Source organism: Poecilia latipinna, unplaced genomic scaffold (genome assembly GCF_001443285.1).
Source record: "Poecilia latipinna isolate Pla-1442-1.1 unplaced genomic scaffold, P_latipinna-1.0 Scaffold1371, whole genome shotgun sequence".
Lineage (NCBI taxonomy): Eukaryota > Metazoa > Chordata > Actinopteri > Cyprinodontiformes > Poeciliidae > Poecilia > Poecilia latipinna.
The window spans coordinates 89,601-109,371 of record NW_015113987.1 but is presented as its reverse complement, the minus strand read 5'-3'; the positions used below and the strand labels follow the sequence as shown (position 1 = coordinate 109,371).

Sequence of the window (19,771 nt, the reverse complement as noted above, 5' to 3'; positions counted from 1 at the left end):
AGGTCAAATATTTCCATAGCGAAACAGGCACTGTTCTCAATAGTTATGCTGTTAAAAGTGTTCCTAAGACTAGAAAGGCTAGAAAGGTCTAGCCTTTAATCGATGATAAATTGTGTTTTGGTTCAAGTATAAGGCTTTAAGTATTTAACATCTAGCTAATGTTTATCTTGTGTTAGCTTCTGTGATTGAAGTTCCTGTCTTTCTTGAACAGCTCCTCTTATGTTTTAGTGTATTTTTTATGCTTCCACTTTGCAGCTCTACTTCCAATTCATGAAAAGGAAAGATGCTGTATGTGGTTCTCTAAAGAACAAAATTTATTATTATTATTATTATTATTATTATTATTATTATTATTATTATTATTAATTTATTTTTTTAAACTGTTGTGAAGGTATAGCACTAGTAATCTATAGATTGCATAAAGCCCAGGCCTGCAGGCCTCTCCATGCTTTCGGCCTGTTAGTGGTTTGTCATTTATGATAAAAGCATTCAGTGCTGCTGTTTTTCAAAACGTGCAATTTGAATAAAATTGCGTTGAAATCGTCGCACGGATTGTCATAGTGCAGCAGAACAGATGGGTTTCTACTGTCTGTTTTTTTTTTTAAATGGATGAAACAGTTGGAATATATTCCTGTCCAGATTAAAAAAAAAAAAAACTAAAAGGTTTAAATAAAAATGGATCATAACGCATCACTGAAAAATAATATCTGTCCATTAAAAAATATATATGTATATATATTCAAGATACTGCCCAGGACAGGTGGAGGTGGGGGGTTGAGTTTGGAGGGGGTTGCTCCAAATCATTTTGCTGCAAAAGCGTTTAATCCGCAAAGACTAAACCAATCCTCATCCGCTCAGCCTGTTTGAAGTCCAGCAGGCGAAGGGAGACTCAATGGAAGCTGCTTGGGCCCTGCCTTTAACAAAAAGCCACAGCAATAATTCTCACACTCTTTGTTTTCAAAGTCTGTTTTGTTTTTGGGTTGTTTTTTTTTTTTGTTTTCGCTCAGTGCAGGTCAGCGCTCATCCTCATCCATTTCGACCGAAAAACCACCGAAGAAGACGGGATCTAAACGCTTGTTAAGTTTTACGTTCGACTTGGAGCTTGAGTCGCTCCTGTGTGTGCCTGCGCCTTTAAATAGGTGCACCTTTCTCCTTCTTCCTGCGAGAGCGAGCAGCTCTGGACGCGCAGGTAAAAAAAAAAAAAAAGAAAAAAAAAGGGAGGTAGGCGGTGGGAGAGGAGGAGAGAAAGAGAGGAGGAGAGGAGTCCAGAGGGCTGAATTTGACATTTGATACTCAGGAAGTTCAGGACTGCGTTTGGATTTCTTTTGTCTCATTGTGATCCTGCAGAGCTGCGGCGCGGAGGCTTGTGTCACCATCAGCAAGTACCAACTCGGCTTGAAACCCGGAGCAAAAAGCTTTGAGGCGTAATGATAGGTTTGCGATGAAAGTGAGCGACTTTAGTGTGTAAGATGTGCCGATCAGCTGCAAGGGATTCAAAGGTATGACGCGAATTAATACTCTAGCAAGGGATAAATGTGAAATCAGGGCTTTTTTTTCTTTTTCTTTCTTTCTTTTTTTTAAAGCTTGAATTCATTTAGTTAAAGCTTCTGAGTGATTAATCTAAAAACAAAATCCATATAAAACATATTGTATGCGGCTTTAAATAGCTTAAAAATACAACTGAATTTACTGCAATATATTTAATTGATTGCAGACCCAATAAGAGATGGGACTATTTTTTGACATTAAAAAATATATAGTCAAGATCGAGTCAAGCGCGAAGATTCAGAAATGCAGTTCTCCATCGTATTTCTTCTTTGAGAACCAAACAGTGCTTTTCTCTAATGTGTTTTTTTGGCGCTGTTCGTGCGGGCTCTCAAGGCTGCTGCTCTGCTGTCTTCACCGTGTTGCACCTGCTTTTCTGTGCGTTTAAATGGAGAATACTGACTGGTCCAGGATTCATTTTGTGACTGTACAACTTTAAGGACTTCACAGTTTATTCCCACTTTAGGAAATCATTTTTAAATATTATTATTATTATTATTATTATTATTGGAATGTTGTCAAAAATATAAACCACAAAAAAGAAAAAAAAACATCCTCATCATGTTTGAAAATGTAAGCAGCAACATCAAAACTCGGTTTGTGACCAAAATGATCCAAGTTGTTTTCGAGACTGTTGTTGCATAGCTGATGGTGAACTGAGATCTCAGGTCTTAGAGAACCTCTAAATCCTCCTGAAATAACCGTGAAGTTGAGGACTTGTAGGGTCCTCCTGGGAAAAATGGGATTAACGGGGGGGGGGGGGGGGGGGGGGGTTGCAGCTCTCATGTTGTTGATTTAAGGCCAGCAGACAAAAGGACATAATGTGTTGCACATAATGTCGAATTATAATTTTAGCATCCTTCGAATATTTTACAGAAGTCATGACTTATTTTCGTCATGACATAAAACAAGCTGATTTTTTTTTTGTCAGCTTAATTAGTTGGATTGAATATGTTCTCTTATAATTATTACAACCTTATAATTAGAAGAAACGAGCAATGTCTTCCATGAAATTCCCAATTACATTTCAGTTTGAGTAATTTGTATTTTAAAAAAAATGATCAGGTCGAAAATGTAAGCCCGTTAAATACTTAAAAACACCTCAGTCCACCAAAGTGGTTTTGCTGTTTGGTGTATTATTTATCTGCTGGCCTCGATAATGATTCACATTTTAAAGTCCAGGCGTATTTTCTCAGTGAGAGAATTTAAAAATTAAAAGCTGCAGTTTTCTGTCAAAAACAACATTTTCTCCACTTTACATCCTTGAGTCTTTAAAGTCTTCCAGTTTAAAAAAAAAAAAAAAGCATGGCTAGAAAAAAAATATCATCCTAGAATGAGTAAGAAGGAGACAGTGTTTCTTCTGTTTTATTTATTTATTTTTGCCCGACTTGGCTTTTTAGTGGTATTGATTTCTCCAGGAAATGGTATCGAGAGTCTTGCTCAGGAAGCCATTTGGGCGTCTGAGGAATCACTTAGTACATGGTTTGATCGCTGAGAATCAATGGGAGCTCCGTTGCACTGCGGGGCCCCACAGTGCAGGGAAGCTAATGGCCGAACCAAGGGTGGGGCGTCTTCTGCACGGGCCCTGGCACGGCAGGACGGGGGGCTGAGGGACTGAGAAAGCTCATTCCTCTCGGATTATCTGTAGCAGAGGGATGCTGTACACAACAGAGTCAAGGTCAGTCATTTGCTGTTAGGTCGTTGTTGCGTCCGCTTTACGAATAGCATTTTCCATAACCAAATTTGTTCGGGTTCTCGTAAGACACTTGCTCTATTATGTTTTGTGGGCTCATTTGAGTTGGTGAGGGAGCTAACTTGTGTACGCCAGTTAATTGAAAAGCTAATCTACACAACTGAGTTTAAGGCTGACGTTAATTTTCTCCCAAAATCTGTAAAGATGTCATTCCCAGAAGAGTATTGGCTGGAAAGTAAAACGACCCTAATCTGCAGAGGTCATGTTAAAGGTGACTGTCTCTGGACATGCTGTGGATGTGGTCAGGATGTTAAGAGATTAACTCCTGGGGTAAACCTTTTGTCTAACATGGCTGTGTGAATATGTACTTTTGTAGGACTCTATTTGCTCTGATTTGTTTTTATGTTTTCACAGCTACATTTGGTATTTGTTTGCTGGGCCTTGTCATTTTAATCAAATGATCATTTGTTCGTCATTTTGACTTGTCAAAATAGTTTTCATTTTGCAAGATTGGCCTTTTGTTTTTTCTTTATGATGCACCGGTTAGATTTTAGTCGAGCTGCACCAGTCAGCCAGCCAGAAATCAGATCCTCTGCTCTAACATTGAAAAATTGAAAATTTACAAATGTATTTGCAATAACCGCATCAACCAAGAGCAGGTACTTTGTTGAATTTTTTTTTTTTTTTTGTAGGTTAATAAAAATTGGATAAATACGCATAAATGTGGGTAGTTCCCTATTTTTTGTTGTTGTTGGATTCAAAATTACTATCCTAATCAATGCACCTGCCACACAATTTTTCGTCTTAAACCTTAAAAAAAAGTCTCACCAATAAAGTCCAATAGGTACAACTCTAAATTTGAGCTTCTTGTGGCTACATTGCACAATGTACCCATTCAGATGTGCCTTGTTTACATTTGTTTTAAGAATAGTTTTCTACCTGATTGGTTAATTATAACCCCTGATTTCCTCGAAATCTAAAGATGGCAACGCAGGTGATTAGCCGTAAACGGCTAGTCGAGGGTGTTTGTGCGCCCTCGGGATTGGCTGGACTTATATTTAGTCCAGACACAGTAGTCTTTGACCTGTTACTCAATGTCTGGGTCAGTCCACCGCACTGCAGCACATCTGAGTTAAAAGCTGCGTCACTGCTACAAACCACTGCGTATCCCCTCCACCTTCGTGGCATAACTTCTTTCCTGGCACTTTCGCTCTCTGGTCTGCTGTTTCTCCTCCGCTCACCGGAGGCCTGTCTGTGGTGGTCTATGTGGCGCGTAGCTTTGCTCCGCTGGTCTTAGTGTCCTCGCCCAGACTCGCTAACCAGCCGATCCGTAGGGCGTTTTGGGTGCTGATAACGACTCCTGTTCTGTGTATGGCACTGGTAGAATTCACTGTGAGAGCTCGCTATCAGTGAATTACCATAGGGCCATAAACAGAGCAGAGAAAGAACCACTTTCTTCTCAGCTTACTTTCTGCTGCTATGCTTTTCTGTCGTTCATGGGTGGGATGGGGAAAGTGATGTAACGTTCTGGTGGATGGGCCGTATTGCGACATGTTCATCTTTTCATCTGTGTGTCTCTGTGACAACAGCTGCTTTGCCCTTGGATACCCAAGCCACTCTTCTTCTTTGCCCATTTTGGCACTAGCACATTTTTGCTTCTGTATATATACTTTGAGCAATTATGTGTAGTGCCAATATAGGACAAGACAGATTTCCAACGAATTTACTTGACTGCGGATTGGAATGCTTTCACCATCCAGTTTGATTTGTTTGGTTGCTTAACTCTCGTTTATATTCCTCGGGGGGGAAATGGACCCATTTTATGAGAATGTTGTAATGGAAGCCAACACCCAAGAGGACTCTCCCCAAATCAAAGAAAAAATCAGACATGTTTTTTTTTTTTTTTTCCACCCATGTGCATCTGTAGCTCCATAGCAAACTGTCTTCGTGTGATTTTGTCTTTGTCTTTTTGGCTTCTATGGGTTCAGAGTCCCGGCAGCTCTCAGGTGGTGTTTGGCAATGGTAGAACTCACACTGGTGAGGTAGATGGATCCGGTGGTTCTAGACTTGCCAACTACTGTCTGGGAGCGTCCGCCAGCTAAAAGAGACAACAACCTGGGCTGGTCCTGTTGCTGATTTAAAGTCTGAGGAACATTTTTACATTTTTAGTGAGTGAGTGAGTGGCTGAAGGTGATGAAGGGTGGGGTGAGCCTCTGTTCCTCCCCTGCACACCCTGGCCTCAGAGCTCCAGTAACTCCGTGAAGGTCATTTTAGGCTTTTGGTACGTGGTCTCGAAGGTCATCCATCCGTCCGTTTTTCACACCCTGCTGCTGGAACGTATCTACAACGGGTTATGCGTCTGGACAGGTCACATACAATTGCAATGGTTGGATTCAAGAAAAAGCCTCACATTTTTGATGTTATGTAAGTAAAAAAAAGACAACTACACTGTCATAAATGTTCTGAAAATTCATGGCAAATTTGATGCTCACTGCATCTGTTTGTGGGCACTTTGGAGTCTGCCATACAAATTGATTGCATTGTATGCACAGGAGAAGACAAAACATACCTCAAAGTTTCAAGTCCATCCATTCATCCCTTACCTTCCAATTATGTTAATATGGAGTTTTTAGTCAAAGGTCAATAAAAGTTCCTTTTTTTTTTTTTTTAACAGAATGCAGTCAGAGCTGAATACTCCAAAAAAACCTTGTACCTTTCAATAAAACCGCTGTTAGTGGGGTGTATACAGTATGTTCTGGTAAAAAATGAGAAGTTAATTCATCAAAATATTCTACTCAATATTGTATTGTCTCTGTTTTAGATCATTAATTCTCAACAAAGTTCCTCAAGCACCCCTGTCCTGAATGTTTTAAGTGTCTCCTTGCTGTCACACACCTGACTTAACTGGGTGACTAACTAGATAGCATGCAGAGAAGGTCACGCACTCAACAGGTGTTATATGCAACATATGTGCAGGAACAAAGACGCATCTTAAACATGTTGGACGGGGCCTGAGAACCAGGGTTGGGAACCACTGTTTTACATGACTATATCCCCATGAAAAGCACACTAACCATCAGGTACCCATAGACTAGTAGCCTCTTGTCCACTGACTGCTGAAGAAAAGCACCTGCCTTCAGGTCACTTACCAATTTTTAAGGAATATTGAGATTTTAAAAAGTTCCAAAACACACTAAAAAATCCCAACACAGTGTTCTTATAGTTTAAAATGCTGTTAATATGATGCTAAACAGAGTGTTGTAATGACTGGAGTGTTTTTCAGTCAAAGTTGCTCTGCTCCTACCCCAAATATTGCCCCACATAAGCTAACCCTTAACATTAAGGGTTAGCTTAACAATGTTAAGTAAAAAAAAAAAAAAAAAATCAGACATATTTGATTTTGTCAAATATGTCTGACTTTGACATATTTGAATGAATGCCTGTTAAGCAATTAGCTACAGCAATTAGCAAGTAGCCCGACTAGCCAAACTTATAGCTGCTTGTTATGTTAATTTTAATGTAAATACTATTAAACCATGTTTCTTCAACGCTATTGTGAGATTCTCATACTGTCCCATTTCTTTTGGGAGTGTGACGTTACCAAAATTTTTACTGAGCGCCCCTGTGAAGACTTTGATGAGGAGATCCGTTGGTGGCTTGTGTCAGGCTAACTCTTTGACTCCTCTGGAATTCGATGTCAATCTTTAGCTAGCATCTTCTACAGGCAGTCCAAGGGGAGATTCAGTCAAAACTAGTCACATTTTGTCTAGATAACAACTGAAGGAAGCTTTGAATGGGTGTTTTAATTCAGCCGTCAGCTCATCTTTCCACATCAGTTAGCTAGCAGACCCATCACATTTTTAGCAGACTGGAGGTGAGTCATCATTTTTTTTACCACTTAAAGTAATATTTATTACCATATGGGAGTGATATAGATAGATTTTGTTCGTCATGTGCAAAAGTGATAACTTTCAAGGAACCTTTAAGGAATGGCTTGATTGAAAATAATAGCTTGATTGAATTTACCACACTCGCTTTTTTTTGACATGCACTAAAATACCTGACGTATTCTTAAAAAATAGATAAGCAGAGCTCTCAATAGCAGTAAGTTGTCTGAGGCCATTCATGTGTTTAATGGATGAAACAAATTGCTTGTAGTTTGTGCTGATATAACGCAACAACAATAATGGATTTCTCTGCCCATCAGTCAGTTTTTCCTGATAGGTTTTTGACTTTGATGGCGCAGTGATACGAGATGTGCTGCAGTGGACTTTATGCACAGATGTCCAGCCATTCCTGCTTGCAGCCAGCGGCCATCAGAGGACTCCTCTCTTAGCTCCTGTGGCATAATTGCCAACCCATGCGGTGTCGTCTTACCCTCTTCTTTCAATGCAGCCTTGTTGACGACGAATGGTTGAGAGCGAGGGACTCTCCCTCAGATGTTGCCTTGCACTGGCTCAAATCAAGACAAAATAAAACTGCTCTACTCTGAGCTTTCTATATCTGGGTCAGGGTCTGCTAATGTAGGTGACAGGGGGATATGGTGGGATTTAAAACCCTTTATCTGCCTTTGCATTAATCCTGCTTTATGGCCCACACTTGAGCTGTAGCTAATATGATTTGTATTGTCAACGGTTTGCCTGAAGGCCTGGTGTCTATTTGATCTACCAGGATGTCATCACTGGACTTCAGCAAACAGTTGAGCCACTAAGAGTCGGTAAGTGCTAAGGTTGTTCAGATACGTATTTGGGATGATCTAAAATGAAATCCTGTGTTCAGCGGGCAAAATGCCTTAGCCAAAACCATCCGGTGTGTAGTTTGTGTGCTGGCACCTGCTGACTCATCTCTCAAGTTACTTGTTTTTCTTTTTTTAGCACACCCCAAAAAAGGTCCGTAATAAATTCTTCCAAAAAGACTGCGTCCATTGTGTCAGCTTCCCTCTAACGATCTTCTCTGCAGCAAAGTGCATTGTGGGATCGCCCCTGTCAATGCCAGGCCTTCTCCAGATGGGCCGAACAGATCAGGTTACACTGCATTTTTGAGTGCACCCTCTATCCCCGCAGACCACCCCGCCTCCCAACCACCACCTTCAGCAACTCTCTGGCCCCTTTCTCCCTCGGTCTGACTCACTCACAGCTTCCTGGGTGGGTAGAGTCGAGCTGAGACAGAGCTTCTGTGTTCTAATGCAGGCTGCAGAGCATTAGTGGAATAAGATTATCTTCGTCCTTACGCAGTGTCTGGACCGGAGTTGGACGGAGGTGTGAGTCGGCCGCTATTAGGCTGCATTTAAGGCGGAAGATGCTTCATCAGCAAGCATGCCAGCGTTTTTATCCCATTATTTTTCATTGCCTTTCCACAGATCGTTTGAACGTTTTCCATCTTACGGAGATGTGGTTTGGAAGACGGGATCTCCAAGCGTGTCTTTCCACTTTGTAGTGTGATTAAGGTATCTTAGCTTGAGGCTCATGGATCAATCAGGCCCGTCTGTCAGTCGATCTCAAAAGCAAACTTTTTCCACTTGTGCTGTGCAATTGCAATTCAACCTTACTGCTTAGCTCGCACATTGATGGACAGTGCATGTAAAACTATTCACTCCCTTGGATGTTTTACCCTTCTATTGCGTTTACAAGTCAGTCATGATCAACAAGATGTAGCTTTTCTGATTTAAAACAAAAAAAAAGTTTAAAACAGGTGAGGCTTTAATGTCAAAGTGACAACTGATTTCTACAAAACAATGTCAACAATTTGCTGGTCATTAATAGTCATTAATTATAGCAATGACTTGGTCAGGGCAAACCCTCTTGGTGCGTTTTGTAGTTCTTTCTTACTGAATCGCGGACCAAGCACTGCTTTTACCAGTGCCTGCTTCTGGAAGAGGAGTCCTCAAGAAGAGCTTGATTAGAGCTTGAAGGGTTCAACCAATCAGAGGTGGACTGGGGGAAATGTGAAAAAGCTGTATCACAAACCGAATATGCTTTTCTTAACTCTTCTATCTATCTATATATATATATATATATATATATATATATATATATATATATATATATATATATATATATATAGCTTTCTAGACATTACACTATTTCAAGTATAAAGAATAAAGTGTGAAGTGTTTCCAGTTTAGGTCGCAAAAACTCCAATTAAAGATTTAGTGCATACAGTTATTCGGTCATGTTGAAATTCACAAAAGGTCAAATCTTAGGAAGCTCGCAGGCAATTTGATAAGGGACAACTGGAAGTATGCGTTCATCTGGTTCCAAAGCAGTGACTTTTTTTTTTTTTTTTAAGAGATTAAGTCTTGTTTGAGCAAGTGGGGGCTCAGGCCAGAAGCATGTCATCCATATGTGTGGAATATGTGTGCCTGTGTGCAGAGGTGGAGGGCCTGGGATGCACACGTATTAAGAAACGATTAGTGGAGATTAAAGCCCGGCTACAGAGTCTGCTTGCAGGACTCTGGACAAAAAGAGTAACCCAGCCCCTCACCCTGCAGTGCACCCCCTGACCCCCTGCGGTGCTGCGGCCACTAAAGTCATGGCTGGAGCTTCATCCGACAAGTAAGAAGGATCAATGGCGGTGGCTCCCCTCTTCGGATGGATCTTTCACTGCTACATATATTGCTTTCATGATGGAGAACCAAAGCTTTTCTGTCTAGGTCAGAGGTCACCAACAGGGTGTCCGTGGGCGCCAGGCTTGCCCCCACCGAATACCTGGGAGTTGACCTAAAAAAGATATTTTATTGATCATTAAGTTTTATAATTAAAGCTAAACTGGTAGCCGTTTGCAGTACTCGATATCCTCTACATTTCAATCATTTATCCATTAAGTTTATTTCTAACACGGACTTACAAAACACAAAGCCGCTGCATCACCTACTAAAAGATTTGATAGCACTTTGTGGCGGTGCTGCTGACTGAAAGGGAGGGAGGCAGGCTTTTGCAGGAAAACATGCTAATAAGTCCTTTAATCTACAGAGTTGGTTTGCATATCAAACTTAAAATGTTACATGGAGACATGCACTTGGTCTTGTGCGAATCACACTTTCAAGGTTCCAATCCAAAACGACAGGGGAGAGTTTAGGACAATAACCAATAAAGGATGTTTTCATCTGTCTGAACACAATCTTGTTCGGCTTTAATCTGGAGGAAGAGTGGGATGCACACTATGACGCCTGATAGATTAGGGCCTGTATGCTTCTCTCTCTCTCTCTGTTCTGCTCCGCAACAGAAGGGCCCTGCTAGCAAATCCCAGGCTTTAAAGCAGAGGAGGTTCAGGCAGCTTATGATGTAATCAAGGCCCTGTCTGTCACTGCGGGAAAGGTGGGGGGTGGAGTGGAAAGGAGCATTGAGGTTATTGGGTTTTGTGGCATGTGCATCACTCCAGCTCAAAATGAACAGAAATGTGGCATAATTTGAAAAAAAGAAAGATGCAATAAGAGTAAGATACAAAAAAGTGGGCAGCGAAAACTCAGAACATGAACAAAGTTTGATCAGGAAGAAAAAAACTGTTAGATTTTTGCCTTATTTTAAATTAGCATCATGAATCTAAATAAGTGGAAAATATTTTTTCCACTTACAAAGAAAAATTGATTTATATATACTTCAGACTTGTTACAGGCTATACTAGAATAAAATTTAAAACATTGAAGACAAAAACAAAACAAGAAAAAAACAGTTGTTCCACAAGGATCAGATTTGAACAGACAAATCACTTAAAAGTCTACATCATGCTACAAAGCAGTAAAAATCCCCCATGTGTAAGGAGACAAAAATGAATTAATCTTAGTAGCAAACACTAAAAAGCTTGTTAAATAATAGTAAGTAAAGATTTTTATTTATTATTTTGCTGATCCAGAGGTCTGAGAACGTTTAAATAGAGACGCGTCTTTCCTCGTGTCCTTGCACGAAGAAAGACACAATGAGGAAGTTGATTTTGGAAGTATAGGAAGTGATGTCAGAAGTGAAGAGACAAATGTTTGGGTGAAAATCTGGTGGGATTTCTATGGATTTGACTAGGCATCGCCAGACTGAACTTGACAAGTGGGTTGCAGGCACTAGACATTTTTCCCAGAGGCCATACTGTCAAACTCTACAAAGACCAAAGTTTAAAGAATACACGTGGCTTCATTTCTTTTCCGCCGTAGTTTTAAACAGAATATAAAACACAACCTTTGGTTTCCTTTTCTTCCACGTGTCCTGTCGTTTCATATACGTAGAGAAGCTGGTTGCCTACAAGACTGAATCCAAAGTGACCTGTATTTGTATGACCTTCAACAATGTGGATTATTATTGATGCCCTGAGGACCCTACTGATGTGTGGGGGTTTGGTTGAGCCTCCCGCCTGATGTTGTGAAGAAAACGTTTCATGAATTTGGTGGTGAAGTTAATCATCAGCCTGCCAGCCTCAGTCTTAGTATCTTTTACCCAAGCTTGTAATTAAAATGTATTGTGTTCATTGCTCTAATGGCTGTGCCATTTCTATTGTCTTCAATTAGAGACTCTGCAACTAGAGGCTACATCACTGAGGGCTTTGGATGGGATAATTATGGAGAAGAGCCCTGAAAATGGTAAAAGATCACTTGTCATCGCCATCTTTGCCGGCGGATCCTGTAGGGAGAGGATGTCGCGTCCTCTGAGGATTGGGAGCAGATGTCCTGGAATCTGGTTAAGAGTTACTCCCGAACTGCTTTGCGAATGTGGATCTCTTTCGGTTCCTGTTCCCAAGCCTGATTTCGCCATCTGGGAGAGCGCAGATGTTGCCTTTAGGAGGGTCGTAAGCCACACCTGTGGATTCGAGAATACACGGCGCCGTTTAAAGAAAACCACTTCAGGGAAATAAAAAAAAGAAAGAAAAGATTTTTCACCTTTTTAATAGAAGAAAACTAGGAACCTCAGACTGGATCCATTGTCCAGCGGGGCTCTGAATGAAGCTGTTGAACAGAACAGATGAGAAGCCGCTTCCAGAAGGTCTCATTCAAAGCAAGGCCAGGTTAGCCGACCGCATCCGGGTTCTCTTCCGCCTGCCAAAGACATTCCCAGGAGCCCTGCCCTTGATTTCAGTCTTACTTTCCCTTTAAACAACAACAAAAAAAAAACCTTCAATGTCCAGCTTAAAAGCTCCTTTACTTAGTGATCGAAAGTGCTTCCTGTTATGTTGGAGTGTAAATTTAATTGCTCTTTAGAGAAAGGATGTCATACAAAAATGGTGGTGGGAGAGTGTTTGTCTGGGTCTGCGTCACGCTCTACCCCCTTTCTTTAATGAAAAAGAAAACATCTGGAAGCTTTGAGGTGGTCTAGTCAAAGTCTGGACTTTGTGTTCAGGCTGAAAACCCATCCGGTGTCACTAAATTGAAACAGATCTGCAAAGATGAGACAAACAAAAGACTTTGGCTGTAGTTTCTGCCGACACAGAAACAGTGAAAAGTACTAAATAACCCCCAAATATTTCAAATTGCATTGTCACTTTAGTTGGTTAATATTAATAAATTAACACACAACCTATGTTAGGAAGGTTTACCCATCAGCAGAGGAGGCGTTTGACCGAGAAACATCTCACTGGAGTCGGTGGGGTTTAAAGTAAAGGTTACAGCTGTTTCAGTCTTCCACTCTGGAGACACATGTCGTTTATTTTGCGGCTCAAAACGTTCATCTGCATCACAAATGTTGTCACATTTAATCCAAATTTGACTTCCAGCAATGTAGCGAAGGGACGCCGATCAAGAAGATTCAAGAGATCCACGTTAAAAATGACATACTAAAGGTTGCGCCTCCAACTTCATGCACTATAAATAATAATAATAATTAAAAAAAAAAAACAAGACGGGTTTAGTAACGCAGCAGTAAACAACAGCATAATGTATATCCTGAGACTGCCAATCTTTGGCGTGTTTGGGGATGAGAAAAAAAAAAAAAACGGAAACAAGCACATGACAAGACAATGTAATTTAATTTAGCTTTCCCCTCTAATGTGAGGAAATGATGCGGGAGTGTGTGAAGGAGCAGCGATGGGGAACGAGAGGAACCGAAGGGAGTGACCGCTGATTGAGGCACAAAAAAATAATCGACTAGCATTACATAGCAACGTACACATCAAGCCCAAAATTGATCGTGATGATATTGTGGTGGCTTTTCTTCCGGGTTTTTTTTTCTTTTTTTTTTCTGCTTTTTGTTTAGTGAGGGTTAATTTTACAGAAATAAATACTAGACACTCAACATCACAGAGCTTAAAAAATATGAAGATAATTGAAATCCAACAACGAAAGCCTTATCTTTTACATAGTAAACACAATGCATTGGTAATCATTTTTACTTTCCCCTGCAGTGGTACATTTAAAAATATATTCAACATCGTACACAATGTGTTGTCTTGGAAAAAAAACAACAAAAAAACAAAAAAAAAAACAGAAGAGAAACAAAGTCTCCAAGATGGCTGTTCAGTGCATTCTACGCCGTCCGAGGTCCACAGTGTCACTGCTCCAGGGTCACGACCTCCACCGCCTGGCCGTCCAGCGTGACCGTGTTGTCTATGCGCGTGGCGACGGGCGCCATCGCCACCTGAACCGGCCGGTTGCCCTGGGCGAGGCTGGTCACTACAGTCTGGTACATGCTGACCGGGATCTGGACCAATCCTGACGGGAACAACGCAGAGCGGAACCGGCGTCAACAACCCAAGCAGAGGAATGACTGATTATCAAATGATGACGTTTTTTTGTGTGTTGTTGTTGGGGCGTCAACAACGCAGTTTTTATGCTAAAAATGTCCCTGGATGTGTAGATGAAGAAAAGAAGCACATATCAGTTGAATAAGAGGAAATTTAGACGACTGGAACATAAATTTAGATGCACAGAATGGGTCAGTGGACGGACGGAGAGATGTGTCTTTTTTTTTTTTCCATATTTATCCAGCCCTGGAAGCTAATAAAATGAAATTCCACACTCCCTCAGATTGTATAGGAACCCTGCGTGTTACTTCATTGAGCATTCTACCAGTCGGACATCCTCGGCTCGCTTCCCCCATTCCCAGCTGTTTTGGTGTTTTGAGTCTCTGCCTGCAGGGATTATTTGCTGCGGACATGTGGGCCTTTTGCTCCTCCCTGCAAGCTGTCACTGTGCCACAAGAAGGCCTGAATATCAGCGCGGGACATGGCAGCGGCTTGCGATCGCTCCTGCAACTGTCAGCTTAGACCAGGTTAAAATAAACTCATTTGTTTTACTCTAGTTTAGTTTCTTCCGGCTCATCTTCAATTGCCCCATTTATCTTTGCTGTAAATTTAGTTGTAGTAATTTCTTGAGCTGTGCTCGTTGTGTATACGTTATGGCACGCGCTTCGCTCATGGGCTTTCTTGACCTCTGCAGGCCGTGAACAGTAAGCTGAGACAAGAATGCGAACCGATTGATTTTCTATAAGTGCTCCGCCCCCGTTCAGCACCGAGAGCGATGCTGGCTCAAAACATCTGCATGTGTCTGAATTGTCCATCCAAGAGCAGACATTTCGAAAAATCTAAACAAGCAGGTGAAGCCGTGCCTGCGTGTGCATGAACTGTACGCAGAAAAGCAAGAGGACATCTGTGTGTGTGTGTGCTGACAGCTGGTGAAGCGATTAAACCCAGGATTGATGATGGAGTGGATCAAGCTTTGTAGGAGGGATCTATATTCATGGATCTGGAGTCGTTTAGTTTTTGTTTAGCACTGTAATAACGTTATTATTCAAAGCAGGAAGTGTTACTACAAGGTGCAACACAGATGAAACACGCCATCTGTTAAATTAGCACAGAGTAGATTAAAACTAAGGCGAGTGTCACTGGTGTGAAGCTTAGACGTAGTAAGGCTAATTGGAAACGCCATTGACTGGTTAGCATTTGCGAAACTTCACCCATTCTGACCTAAAATATGGGATTTCATGTGGCAGACTGATAGAAAGTACAGCATGAATGTGAAGTGGTGGAAAGTTACACTCGTTTCCCTCTAATCAGACGCCCCGAAATAAAATCACGTGGCGCTTCAAACATGAACACAAATGAAGGTCAAACGTCTTTGGATCTCAGTTGTTAAAAAAAAAAAAAAAAAAAGTGAAAATGACAATTTTTCTCTCGTTTCACATTTCCAAACTACTTTGCGGCGGTTGGTTCCAATAAGCTACATTCGAGTCTGTGGCTTTAAAAGACGAAGGCCTACGAACACTCCTGTCGTATGCATACGATGACACAGAGGGGCGAGAAGCGGTACCTGTAGCGTCCTGGACCCCGGCGAGGGCCCCCACAGCAGCTGCCGTCTCCGCCAGCACGATCTGCCCCCCTCCTTGAAGAGTGGCCTCGGCCAGTGTTGCTACGGCGTGGGCTGCTGCCTCGCTGCAACACAACCAAAACACATTTGTGCGCACGTTTTTAAAATGCTATTGCATTAGCAAAAAAAACCCCCCAAAAAAACAAAAAAAACAAAAGGTAGATGGAAAGTCTAGGGCCTAAAGATACAATCTTCTGGCAGAAAGCCTAAAAGCTTTGAGACCTATACACACGCACACACACACACACACGCACGAGCTCACGGGTTATTAGAGATGTGAGGTGAAGAGGCAGGAGTGTATGAGCGGTAAGAGGCTTTACTTGTCTGGACTTACAGGGAATCTGTCACATCTCCCCAAAGGCCAGGTGCTACGGCTTTACCGGAGCAGTTTTATTAACCAGATCGACTCGGTGGAATTATCGGCAGCTTATTACCGCCGCAGCTTTGATATGAACTCATGGAAGCAACTGCGACGGCCGGTAATCATATTTGTGACAGAAGCACAAGATAAGCGGAAAGGAAGATGCGCTGCAAGGGTACTTAGTGATAAAAAAAAAAACAACAGAGAGGCTTCTGGAGCTGGAAAACAGACAAAATGTTCCAGGGTGAGAGGAGAGGAGCAGCTCAGCACGAGTAAACAGCAGCAGGCAGGGGAGGGGAGAGGAAGCAGGACTCAGGAGGGCGCAGGTAACAAGCCCCGATGGGAGATGCTCATGCACGTCTCAAGAAGGATCGCCATGACAGCGGTGCAGTGGAGAGCGAGCAAACATCTCAAGCAATTAATGATGAATTCAGCAAATTCAAAACTTTCTTTTTCTTTCAAGAAAAACAAAACATCTTTTGTCCTGCGAATCGAATCCAGTTTATCTCAGCCGCCGTCCCCTTGGCTTCTAATTAAAAAAAATAATAAAAAAACTAAACAGTGTATGACAAACAATTTGCTGTCGGGTAATTAATTAGCTGCTGAAATGGCACGAGAGGCAAGGTGACTCATCAGCGTCGAACCCCGGCGACCCGCTGAAGCAGACGCAAGTTTTATTCAAGCGAAAATTAAGAGTGGCGCAAACAAATTCGAGAGACATGGGGGTAAATGTTGTGAATGCGCCACAGCCGAGTCCCGCGAGGTGGAAACCTCAGCGTTTTCTGCCAGACATTGAAAATGTGAGTGTTTTTTTTTTTTTTTTTTGGCTTCACACTGTGGAGTACTTTGACAACAAAGTGAAAATAAGACTTCTCAGTAGGAGTGCTATAACTCAGAGCAGTATATTTACCCAAAATATTTCAAATATGAAAGCGTAGATGTTTAAAAAAAAAAAAAAAAAAAAGACGAAGTACTTTTATGCATTATTTTATGTTTTACAAACCAGTAAAACATGAGGAAAAGTGCAAATAGCTGCTCGCTCAAGGGTCGAGGGTGTGAACGCACCTCGTAACAATAAAATATCACTTTACTTCCTGTCACAGTGAAGTCTGTCTTGCAAAGTGCTAAAAGTTTTGTTTTTTATAAATACCTCAAGGAATAGTGTCATGATCTGTGTTTATTTTGAGTTTTTCTATGTTTTCCTGTTTCCCTGTGAGTCTCTGTCCTGTCCTCCCCGTTGATTGATCCCCAGGTGTGTCTCGTTTCCTTAATTACCCCGTGTGTATTTAAACCCACCTGTTGTCTGTGTTCCTCGTCGGGTCCTTGTCTAAGTTTGTCTCACGTCTAGTGTTCACCTCCAGTAGAACTGTTAAGTCCTGGAAAGCGTTAGCTCTCGTTTAAGTCCTGTTTACCAGTTGCTACCGGTATTTGGCTGTGTGCCTGTCTCTCTGCCGTGCTGCCTGTGTTGGACTGTTTGAGCATCTTCATCATTAAATATCTTCATCATCACTATAACCTGGGTCTCAGCGTCTCTCCTCACCACCAACAACCCCACCTCATGACAAATAGGTTCACATTTTTCCTTGTAGATACCATTCCCTAAGAAGCTTAAGCCGACGCCCACTTCGTTTGGACATTACATGACCCCGCCCCGCTGACTGACCTGTTGAGAGCCATGGTTACGGTGGCTCCAGGCTGGATCTCTTGACTGGCAGCGACTGCGGCTTCAGCCAGCGATGCTACGGCCTGCGTGGCCTCTGACGCTTGAGTTGTCTGGATGGTCATCTCTCCTCCCTGGAGTGTGGCCCAGTTCTGTTCCACCGTGGGAAAATGTAGTTTCAGAACAACAACAACAAAAAAAAAAAAAAGGTTGCTGTGTTCTCCCTTTACCTCCACTCCCTCTGTTAATTACGTGCATCTGTAACGAATGTTTCGGAAAGCAATACGGAGTAAACATTACCTCCCCGTCTGTAACAGTCGAGTAGTTGACCTGCGCCACAGTGACGCCGGGAAGCTCGGACGCGTCTGCCAGAGTTGCTACCGTGTGTCCCGTGCCGACCTGGAAGAGAAAAATGACAGAAAAAAAAAAAAAATGAGTGAAAGCTTCCCCACGGGAATCTTGAAAAACATTTAACCGCTCAAAACTCTCCACGAAAGCAGAGCAGCGCAGAGCCCGCGCGCACCTGGATGAGCGAGACGGTTCCGTCGGGGTTGTTGACGGTCTGCACGACGGTCTGCGAGGGCACGAGGTGAGCGATGCTCTGGGCCGCCGTCAGGTGGTGCTGGGCGGCGCTCGCGGTCGTCACCTGCTGGTCCTCGAACGCGTACAGCAGGTCCTCGCGGCCGTGCTGCTTGTAGCAGTTCTTCACTATGGTCCGCAACGCCTGCGTCCATGACACCTGAGGAGGACGCGCGGAGAAGAACGGTTCAGGACACATCAAAACTTTTCCCAACGTCGTAAGATTTTCAGTCAAATAACCGCACGAGAACGTTTCGCACTCTTTGCTTCTGCTCCTCGGTGCGGACGTCGCTGCGAACGTTGGCCCAGGGGATGTCGTCAGGCCACCACACGGGCTTGCAGCTCTCCTTCCCCCAGCCGGGCTTCCCTCGGCCCGTCGAGTACTTCAGCATCTCTGGAATGAAGGCTCGCAGTTGAGCCTGGAACGAAGACAGACGGAAAGATAAAAACGGCAAATCTTTTTTTTTTGTTTTTTGTTTTTTTCGGTCAAAAATGTCGACACGCACACGCCCTTGAGCGGGCCGCGGTGGACGCGCATCGATCGGACACACACCGAGAGGGTGAAGAACTGCAAATAGAAACAGGGTTGCTAAAAGGAGAACGTGTTCATTGGGAGACCGATCTATGGCTGCGGCTCCAGGCGGACACCAGGAGAAGCTCCTGGGTGGCTCTGGCAGCGCAGTACGCTTTTTTTTTTTTTTTTTTTGGCCTAAATGTAAAACGCTAAATTTCACCCACTCTTTAAGATGATTTCTTACGGCTGTTAGTTAAAACAATACAAGGGTTTGATTTAGATCCACTCCACTCTGTCACTGGATGGTCGTCGCCATCCATGTCTCAGTTTAAGCAGGAATGCTTGATGCAAGATTTTTGTTTTGTTAAAATAAACTTTTTGCATTTACTAATATTCAAATGCATAATGACCCATCTATGCCTTTCAAATAATGCATGCAGTCACAGTTCCCGGCATGCTGTGGTGGGGTTTTAGTGCCCGTGTCCTCAGTGTCCCAGTAATATGCACACATCACCAGAGGATTATATTGCACAATGAGGCATTGCAGCATCTGCCTACCTTGACATCACAGGGCTAAATTTGGTTCTGAGAGAAATAAATCCACTCCCCCCCCCCCATTTCCTAAGTCACAATCATCCACCAATAAACTGCTTCGCAGGGCGTCACATGACGACGCACGACAAAATGGATCTCGGAAGAAAATGGAGGGTAGGCGGTGGTTAATTACAAGCCGCTCCGACGAAACAGAGGCTACATCTGGTGGCTGGAGCGAGGGAAGCCTGGGTTCGGCGAGCAGTGGGACGCAGCTTGGATTAGCCAAGGGCAGGGACTTAGCTGTAAAGGGATTCTTGCGTTTCCACCTGTGGGTGATGCGGATGTTTGTGTGCGGGGCCAGATGGCTTAATTAAAGTGGCTAGTTTGTTAAGTGGCATGTTGCCCTCATGCGGACCACCCCACCGCACTACACCTCCCCCTCCCAGCTTTCAATCTTAATCCTCCAAAGCAGCGGGCCAATCAGAGTTCGGTACGGCGGGCTGTATTGCCAGGTCCCTGAACCTAACAAGACTGGGGGGGGGGGGGGTAAATTACGGGCCCGGGCAAACCCGGGGGTCCCCTCTCAAAGAGCCCCCTTTTTTGTGCCG

The 19,771-nt window shown here is 42.9% G+C and overlaps 1 protein-coding gene and 1 long non-coding RNA gene across 2 annotated transcripts in view; one reads left to right on the top strand and one right to left on the bottom strand.

Annotated features, from left to right (window-relative positions):
• Positions 1–1,197: 1,197 nt before the first annotated feature.
• LOC106962099 (uncharacterized) lies at positions 1,198–6,587 on the top strand. Its single transcript, XR_001427901.1, has 2 exons — positions 1,198–1,499; positions 6,215–6,587. It is a non-coding gene; the product is annotated as an uncharacterized LOC106962099 (long non-coding RNA).
• Positions 6,588–12,833: 6,246 nt separating this feature from the next.
• The window catches only part of nrf1 (nuclear respiratory factor 1), a 15,387-nt gene continuing 8,449 nt past the window's right edge, over positions 12,834–19,771 (bottom strand). Inside the window, exons 7-12 of the mRNA XM_015056276.1 lie at positions 18,376–18,534; positions 18,060–18,275; positions 17,837–17,935; positions 17,540–17,688; positions 15,459–15,580; positions 12,834–13,862 (exon numbers count right to left, since the gene is read on the bottom strand). Of these exons, the coding sequence (XP_014911762.1) occupies positions 13,702–13,862; positions 15,459–15,580; positions 17,540–17,688; positions 17,837–17,935; positions 18,060–18,275; positions 18,376–18,534 (906 nt within the window). The 3' untranslated portion in view covers positions 12,834–13,701. The remainder of the gene's footprint in view (positions 13,863–15,458; positions 15,581–17,539; positions 17,689–17,836; positions 17,936–18,059; positions 18,276–18,375; positions 18,535–19,771) is intronic.